Raw genomic sequence first — 7,133 nt, forward strand, 5'->3', positions numbered from 1 at the left:
CATACACAACGCTGTGACATTTACTTATCATACTAAACAGTCTTCCATCTGACCTTTCTGCTACTTTGAATGGCATCTGGATATTCCAATGGAATAATCGGGAATGGTAAAAGCACTGATCGGAGGGAGCGATACTCCATTCTGACGGCGGGCGGGCGCGGACACCAGACAATGGACGAGGGACAACCTGAAGGAGAGTGTCCTGGTGGGAAGGGGACAGGGCCCCTCTCCCGACCACGGAGGAGCGTGTTCACCAGAGTGAAAGGACAGAGCGCTCAGCTAGATGGAACCTGCTCGCTCTGTGTTGGCCCTGAAAAAGCGTTGATTCTTTCAGAACCAATCACTTTTTTATGTATTTATAAAGTCGTATATTAGTCGATGTTTGTCATCAGTGCATGTTGTGTCAGGTCACGGTTCTTTGAAAATAAGCGATTAGGAGTGATTTAGTAATAAGAGATTACGATGTCAGCAGTGTAATACGAGATTATCTATGTTACCAGTGTAATATGAGATTATAAATAGATGTCAGCAGTGTAATTTGAGATTATGGTGTTAACAGTGTAATTTAAGATTATGGTGTTATAACAGTGTAATGAGATTATGAGAGATGTTACCGGTGTAAAAACAGACGATGAGAGATGATGGTGTTACCTGTGTATACGAAGCGTCCGGGAGCTCCTTTGCAGAACTGCTTGGACTTGTAGGACAGCGTGACCTCTACGACCCCGGGGATGTGTCGAGGGGGGGTCTGGACCCGGATGGCGTGGGGGGTGATGAGCTGGAACACACAGACACACACACACACACAGAGGTCAACGTCAAGTCAAAGCATGTTGATGAAGAGCTGAATGGAGCACCTGTATCAATCATGTTCATGGTTCTTTACCCAGCCCGTAGTGATTATCCTCACTAGACCACTTCTTTTTTTACGACTCAATGCTCCCCCAGGTCTCCGTTCAATCTACCAAAGTCCTATATCCCAATTAAGAATCAGAACACTCAGATCTGGGACGCCTCGAGGCCTAGTGAAGACACCGGGACAGCGGACGAGGAGCAGCACAGCTCCTGTGTCTCTGTGTCTCTGTGTGCCTGGCTGTGTCTCTGTGTCTCTGTGTGTCTGTGTCTCTGTGTGTCTGTGTCTCTGTGTGTCTGTGTCTCTGTGTGTCTGGCTGTGTCTCTGTGTCTCTGTGTGTCTGTGTCTCTGTGTGCCTGGCTGTGTCTCTGTGTCTCTGTGTCTCTGTGTCTCTGTGTCTCTGTGTCTCTGTGTCTCTGTGTGTCTGTGTCTCTGTGTGCCTGGCTGTGTCTCTGTGTCTCTGTGTCTCTGTGTCTCTGTGTGGCTGTGTCTCTGTGTCTCTGTGTCTCTGTGTCTCTGTGTCTCTGTGTCTCTGTGTCTCTGTGTGTCTGTGTCTCTGTGTCTCTGTGTCTCTGTGTGTCTGTGTCTCTGTGTCTCTGTGTGTCTGTGTCTCTGTGTCTCTGTGTCTCTGTGTCTCTGTGTCTCTGTGTGTCTGTGTCTCTGTGTCTCTGTGTCTCTGTGTGTCTGTGTCTCTGTGTGTCTGTGTGTCTGTGTCTCTGTGTGTCTGTGTCTCTGTGTCTCTGTGTCTCTGTGTCTCTGTGTGTCTGTGTGTCTGTGTCTCTGTGTGTCTGTGTGTCTGTGTCTCTGTGTCTCTGTGTGTCTGTGTCTCTGTGTCTCTGTGTCTCTGTGTCTCTGTGTCTCTGTGTGTCTGTGTCTCTGTGTGTCTGTGTGTCTGTGTCTCTGTGTGTCTGTGTCTCTGTGTGTCTGTGTCTCTGTGTCTCTGTGTCTCTGTGTCTCTGTGTGTCTGTGTCTCTGTGTGTCTGTGTGTCTGTGTCTCTGTGTGTCTGTGTCTCTGTGTCTCTGTGTCTCTGTGTCTCTGTGTGTCTGTGTGTCTGTGTGTCTGTGTCTCTGTGTCTCTGTGTGTCTGTGTCTCTGTGTCTCTGTGTGTCTGTGTCTCTGTGTCTCTGTGTCTCTGTGTCTCTGTGTCTCTGTGTGTCTGTGTCTCTGTGTCTCTGTGTCTCTGTGTCTCTGTGTGTCTGTGTCTCTGTGTCTCTGTGTCTCTGTGTCTCTGTGTGTCTGTGTCTCTGTGTCTCTGTGTCTCTGTGTCTCTGTGTGTCTGTGTCTCTGTGTCTCTGTGTCTCTGTGTCTCTGTGTCTCTGTGTCTCTGTGTCTCTGTGTGTCTGTGTCTCTGTGTCTCTGTGTCTCTGTGTGTCTGTGTCTCTGTGTCTCTGTGTCTCTGTGTCTCTGTGTGTCTGTGTCTCTGTGTGTCTGAGCGGGCCAGGCGGAGGCTTCACACGGCTCCTGGCGGCTCCTGAGCAGGTGCTGCACTCAGGACGCGCTCAATATTTCATGGCGTGCCTTATGCACCTTGTTACGCTGTGAGATCCTGCAAGCCTCCACAGAGGAGAGCTACAAATACACATATCTGTACAAAGAGGGAGAGAAGAAAGAGAGAGACACAGAGAGAGAGAGATAGAGAGGGAGAGATAGAGAGGGAGAGAGAGATAGAGAGGGAGAGAGAGATAGAGAGGGAGAGAGAGGGAGAGAGAGAGATAGAGAGGGAGAGGGAGAGAGAGATAGAGAGGGAGAGAGAGGGAGATAAGAGAAGGGACCTCTCACCTCGCTCCAGACCAGCATCGTGCCAAACACCACCTGCAGCCCGTCGAAGAAGTTGTCCCCGATGATGATGACCGTGGCTCCGCCCGTGGTCCAGCCCTCGCTGGGGCTGATGGCCTTGATGCAGGGGGTGGCTGCTTCGAGAACACAGACAACAGGACAGGCATGACGGCGACGCATCAGGAACCACGCGCCGATCCTAGACCTGCTGCTGTACTTGTGTGTCGTATTAGATGAAAGCGTTTTAGATGATGTGAAATGTACTCGTCAGGAACTAGGAGACTCACCCAACCCCGGGGCTAGCACACTACTGACTTAACACCCTCAAAGATTATTTTAGGTGCCCAAAAACAAATAATGCATTATTATGATTTTTTATTATTATTAAGGTCTTAGAGACCGTGAAGCCATGTGTGTAAAGGATCGGGTGATTTTAACCAACAAGGTTTGTTTGATGCGTGACAACTACCTGTTTACATCCTTATCACCCACCATCAACTGTTATTTTCCAGTCTTACGAGATAGTCAATTAGTAACTGCTAAAGAATTCTACAAAATATTTTTTGTTTTCATGTCAGAGGATCAGATCAATATGGAGGCGTTCATCTGTCTCCACGCTGACCAGACTGTGGAGGGGAGCTGGAGACAGCTGAACGGGCCTGTCTCCACGCTGACCAGACTGTGGAGGGGAGCTGGAGACAGCTGAACGGGCCTGTCTCCTGCAGACCAGACTGCGGAGGGGAGCTGGAGACAGCTGAACGGGCCTGTCTCCACGCTGACCAGACTGCGGAGGGGAGCTGGAGACAGCTGAACGGGCCTGTCTCCTGCAGACCAGACTGTGGAGGGGAGCTGGAGACAGCTGAACGGGCCTGTCTCCTGCAGACCAGACTGTGGAGGGGAGCTGGAGACAGCTGAACGGGCCTGTCTCCTGCAGACCAGACTGTGGAGGGGAGCTGGAGACAGCTGAACGGGCCTGTCTCCACGCTGACCAGACTGCGGAGGGGAGCTGGAGACAGCTGAACGGGCCTGTCTCCTGCAGACCAGACTGTGGAGGGGAGCTGGAGACAGCTGAACGGGCCTGTCTCCACGCTGACCAGACTGCGGAGGGGAGCTGGAGACAGCTGAACGGGCCTGTCTCCTGCAGACCAGACTGTGGAGGGGAGCTGGAGACAGCTGAACGGGCCTGTCTCCACGCTGACCAGACTGCGGAGGGGAGCTGGAGACAGCTGAACGGGCCTGTCTCCTGCAGACCAGACTGCGGAGGGGAGCTGGAGACAGCTGAACGGGCCTGTCTCCTGCAGACCAGACTGCGGAGGGGAGCTGGAGACAGCTGAACGGGCCTGTCTCCTGCAGACCTGTCTGAGAGGCACTCTAACAATGGAAAATACATAATGATTAGCTGACAACCAAACAGAGACGTGAGATTCACCCACGCTCATACTGTTGCTGCAACCTGAATGCAAGAATAAGGGCTAAATGATGCAGACGTAATGGCATTATTATTATTATGATGGCAAGCCTGGACTGATTTGATGTAGTGATGTCACTTTGCTAATGTTAATGTGATGACTGCAACTCTTTTTTTTCATGTAAAAGCAAACATGTTAACTACAAAGACTTGCTCTGCCAGTTGGCTAACAACAGCATGGGACAACAGCATGGGACAACAGCATGGGACAACAGCATGGGACAACAGCATGGGTCGACCTTCTTAAATGGGAGTTGCAGAAAAATGTTCTCAAGGGTATTGGAAGTTGGCAGTGAGGTAACCAAAGTTAGTTAAGTATTCGAAGGTAGCTGATAAGTATTGGAAGTTGGCGGTTAGGTATTCAAAGTTAGCAGATGCGACGAGTGGTTTAATCTTCAAAAGCTTCTTCCCACCGTTTAACAGTTGTTGAGGGTGTTTGAGAATAGGTTTGTCCCTGGAACTCAGCTGTCATCGTTATTAATTTCCCTTTGTCACAACAGTAAACACACTGGAGAACGAATGGGGCCACTCCAATCGAGACAAATTAATCAAACAACGGTGCGAAACAGCCTGTGGAAACTTTGTAAATTTCTGCCTAGGGTGTGTGAGAACTGTGTGTGTGTGTGAGGGGTGTGTGTGTGCGTGTGTGTGAGGGATGTGTGTGCGTGTGTGTGAGGGGTTTGTGTGCGTGCGGGGAGGGGGGTGGGGGTTCGAGTGGAACAAAGACAGGAGCAGATGTCGTATTTTATCGCTTCTGAAAACATCCCAATCTGTCTGGGATGAAAGGGAGCGAGGCCGCCACAGTGGGCCCTGGCTGCAGTCAGAGCTGCCGGAGGAACACAACCGAGACCCGACTCCACTCACACAGCGCTGCTGTGCTGTCGCTGCAGTCAGGAGTCTCTTTATATATGTCTCTCTGTCTTTCTCTCTCTCTGTCTTTCTCTCTTTATATATGTCTCTCTTTCTGTCTCTCTCTCTTTATATGTCTCTCTGTCTTTCTCTCTCTCTCTCTCTCTCTCTCTCTCTCTCTCTCTCTCTCTCTCTCTCTCTTTATATATGTCTCTCTGTCTTTCTCTCTCTCTCTCTTTATATGTCTCTCTGTCTTTCTCTATCTCTCTCTCTCTCTTTATATGTCTCTCTGTCTTTCTCTATCTCTCTCTCTCTCTTTATATATGTCTCTCTCTCTTTATATATGTATCTCTCTCTTTCTCAGTCTCTGTCTCTGTCTCTTTATGTCTCTCTCTCTTTACATGCCTGTCTCTCAGTCTGGCTCTCTCTCTGTCTCTGTCTCTCTCTTTTTCCGTCTTTGTCTCTCTCTTTCTCCGTCTCTGTCTCTCTTTATATGTCTCTCTCTCTTTACATGCCTGTCTCTCTGTCTCTGTGTCTCTCTGTGTCTCTGTGTCTGAATGCTAAGTGCCTGTGCTAGCATGATACTCCAGAGTTTTTCAACTCAGGAACTCAAAAGTGACGTTAGTTGGTGCAACACGACGACAGAGCCAGTGCTGTTGCGATCATGCACTAGCTACAGTAGCTAGTGAGGCCGACCGTACTGGAGTGGAGAGGGGATTCTAATACTCCTTTATTCCAGAACGAGAGCGTTTATAGGATAGGGCTCCATCTCACGTCATGACTGGAAAGTCTGTGGTGGTTTTTATAGAGGGATGTAGGGTGTTTTTTTTTTAAAGGGCAACGCTAATAAAAAGTTCCCACTTCAATGAAAATGTCATCAGTCCTTAGCGTGCTTTAGAAGGTTTCATTAAGTCCAGTATGTAACTATGGAGCCTCACTGTATGTGAATGCATTCATCTTTTAGGTAAAGGAAAGTGTTTCGGTTTCAGCTTTTGCTTGTTAACACGTACACAACATTACATAGCAGTTCCTTAGTAACTACAATGTCATTACTATAGGTATTCCAACGTAGCTACATGGTAGTTAACGTGACATTATTGTAACGTGTAAACCCAACGTTGTTCCCCGTAAGGCTGAAGTGATGCCTGGTGGGCTTACCTTCAGAGGGGTCCAGGCGCCGGGCCCTCCTGCCGTGTTTGGAGTTGTTGTGGACAAACATGTTATCTGACACGGAGAGGACATGGCCGTCTACGTTGACCGTGGTGGACACGACCACCTGAGGAACACAGGGAAAACCATGTTAGGGGGGTCAGATGGCTAAGCGGTTAGGGAATCGGGATACTAATCAGAAGGTTGCCGGTTCGATTCCCGGGCGTGAAAAATTTTCGTTGTGTCCTTGGGCAAGGCACTTCAACCTACTTGCCTCGGGGGGAATGTCCCTGTACTTACTGTAAGTCGCTCTGGATAAGAGCGTCTGCTAAATGTAAATGTAAGACACAGTTTTCTTTTTTTCCCCCACTAGAGTTTTCCAGGGAGTTTTCCTTGTCTTTCTTGAGGGGTTAGGTTGGTTTAGCTGCAGTTCTGTGAGTGTACATTGAGCAATCTGTGGCATGGCTTGTAAAAAGTGCTGTATTTGAAGTATTTGTATGAAAGCCTCTGCTAGATGGACAAAAATGTAAAATAGTTTGCTGTGGTCGGGTGCATTCGATTGTGGTCAGGTCCACACATGAGAAGCTGTAGATGTTAGATCGATCATGTATCATGCTGTGAAAGAGAGTAAATATGAGGTTTTGTGGACATGCACTTACCTGAAATCGTCTCATGTCTCGTGGGTTCCCTGCATTTTTCAAACAGTTCTGATTGCACTTCAGAAAGAACTTCAAGAAGAATCTGCAACACACAAAGAAGAAAACATGCCAGCTCAATCAGAGGTCAATCAGAGGTCAGTCGTGCTTTTGCCAAAAACCGAGAACATTATTTAACATCCAAAACATGCTTTTCCAGAAGACAGTCTGATCTTCTACATTTTGATTTCAATTTTTTTTGTCCAATAATTATTGAACACACACTCTCTCCAGACTTATGGTGTCTCATTAGCTCATGTTTAGATATCTTTCAATTCTTTATGTCCAATCCTGCCTTGCATGTGTTGATTTACTTGTATTTTTACTGCAGCAGAGTAGTATT

At 48.3% G+C, this 7,133-nt stretch overlaps 1 protein-coding gene across 1 annotated transcript in view; it reads right to left on the bottom strand.

The window, feature by feature from the left end:
- The window catches only part of LOC136953929 (transcription factor COE3-like), a 36,466-nt gene extending 29,633 nt beyond the window's left edge, over positions 1-6,833 (bottom strand). The window contains exons 1-4 of the mRNA XM_067247405.1: positions 6,755-6,833; positions 6,105-6,222; positions 2,633-2,766; positions 652-778 (exon numbers count right to left, since the gene is read on the bottom strand). Coding sequence (XP_067103506.1) covers positions 652-778; positions 2,633-2,766; positions 6,105-6,222; positions 6,755-6,769 — 394 coding nt within the window. The 5' untranslated portion in view covers positions 6,770-6,833. The remainder of the gene's footprint in view (positions 1-651; positions 779-2,632; positions 2,767-6,104; positions 6,223-6,754) is intronic.
- Positions 6,834-7,133: the final 300 nt, after the last annotated feature.

This window comes from Osmerus mordax, chromosome 12 (genome assembly GCF_038355195.1).
Source record: "Osmerus mordax isolate fOsmMor3 chromosome 12, fOsmMor3.pri, whole genome shotgun sequence".
NCBI classification, from domain to species: Eukaryota; Metazoa; Chordata; class Actinopteri; order Osmeriformes; family Osmeridae; genus Osmerus; species Osmerus mordax.